The sequence below is a fragment of the Gossypium raimondii genome, chromosome 11 (genome assembly GCF_025698545.1).
Source record: "Gossypium raimondii isolate GPD5lz chromosome 11, ASM2569854v1, whole genome shotgun sequence".
NCBI classification, from domain to species: Eukaryota; Viridiplantae; Streptophyta; class Magnoliopsida; order Malvales; family Malvaceae; genus Gossypium; species Gossypium raimondii.
The window spans coordinates 26,089,525-26,091,181 of NC_068575.1; the positions used below are offsets into that span (position 1 = coordinate 26,089,525).

General features: G+C 43.1%; 1 protein-coding gene across 1 annotated transcript; it reads left to right on the plus strand.

Annotated features, from left to right (window-relative positions):
- Positions 1–992: 992 nt before the first annotated feature.
- On the plus strand, positions 993–1,451 carry LOC128034768 (uncharacterized). The gene has a single exon (XM_052623610.1). The coding sequence runs from the start codon at positions 993–995 to the stop codon at positions 1,449–1,451; it is 459 nt and encodes a 152-aa protein (XP_052479570.1).
- The last annotated feature ends 206 nt before the right edge of the window (positions 1,452–1,657 follow it).

The following is a 1,657-nucleotide window of genomic DNA, read 5'->3' on the forward strand; positions in this document are numbered from 1 at the left end:
TCAGATATGATCCTTTTAGATGATTTATTTGACCAGTTCCGAAGGGTGTTTGTGTTCTCCAAAATTGAATTACGTTCTAGGAATCAGTAGTTGAGGGTTAAGGAGGCTGATATGCATAAGACGACATTTGGACTGACTAATGCACCGACAGCTTTCATGGGTCTGATAAATCGAGTGTTTTAGCCCTACTTGGATCGATTTCTAGTGGTGTTCATCGATGACATATTGGTTTATTCAAGGACTGAGGATGAGCATGACGAGCACCTTAGGATTGTTCTTCAGATTTTAAGGGAAAAACAATTCTATGCTAAGTTTAGCAAGTGTGAGTTCTTGTAACGTAAAGTAACATTTCTGGGTCATATGGTGTCTGCTGAGGGGATTCGAGTCGATCCTTGAAAATTTGAGGCTGTATTGGACTAGAAGCAACCTAAGAATGTGTTTGAGATTCACAGCTTTTTGGGGCTGGCAAGTTATTTCCGACAGTTTGTCAAAGGATTTTCACTAATCGCAGCACCCTTGACTAAGCTGTTACGTAAAGGTGTACCATTTGACTGGACTAATGCTCAGTAAGAGAGCTTTGAGAAGCTTAAGACTGTACTGACTGAGGCTCTTATTTTGGTACAGCCTGAACCTGAAAAGGGGTCCATGGTTTATAGTGACGTATCACATGTCGATTTAGGATGTGTGTTGATGCAGGATGGTAAGGTGGTTGCATATGCATCTCGTCAGCTTAAGACACACGAGGCGAACTACCTGACACATGATTTGGAGTTGGTCCCCATAGTCTTTGCATTAAAATCTTGAGGCATTATCTATACGGTGAGAAGTGTATTATCTACACTAATCATAAGAGCCTCAAGTATCTCCTCACTCAGAAGGAGTTAAATCTTAGGCAGCGTAGATGGGTTAAGCTGCTTAAGGATAATGATTGAACCATTGAGTACCATCCCGACAAGGCCAATGTGGTGGCCGATGCATTAAGCCGTAGGGATATGACCTATCTGAGAGTGATGTTCGCTCGACTTAGCCTATTCGATTATGGAAGTCTGTTGGCTGAACTTCAGGTCAAATCGACATGGATTGAACAGATTCGAGGTAAACAGTTGGGGGATAAGTCTCTCAGGTTGCATTTTTGTCAGGTTGAGAATGGTGGCACTACTGATTTTGGGATAAACAGTGATGGGGTACATTATTTTCACGGTCGGATTTGTGTACCAAACGATGAGGATTTAAGGCAGTCGATTATGAGAGAGGCGCATGGTAGTCCCTATACTATGCATCCCGACGGGAACAAGATGTACCTAGATCTTCAAGAATCGTACTGGTGGCCAAGGTTGAAGCGTGAGGTTACCGACTTCGTTGCTCGCTGTTTGACTTATCAACAGGTTAAGGCTGAGCATCAGTTACCTTCAGGTTTACTGCAGTCGGTTAAGATACCGTTATGGAAATAGGAGCGAGAAACGATGGACTTCGTTAGTGGGTTGCCTCTAACACCCACAAAGAAGGATTCTATCTGGGTCATCGAGGATCGACTGACCGAGTTTGCTCACTTCATCCCAGTAAGGACAGACTTTTCTCTTTAGAAATTAGCTAAGCTCTACATATCAGAAATAGTGAGACTGCATAGGGCACTTGGCTCGATCATTTCTGATCGGGA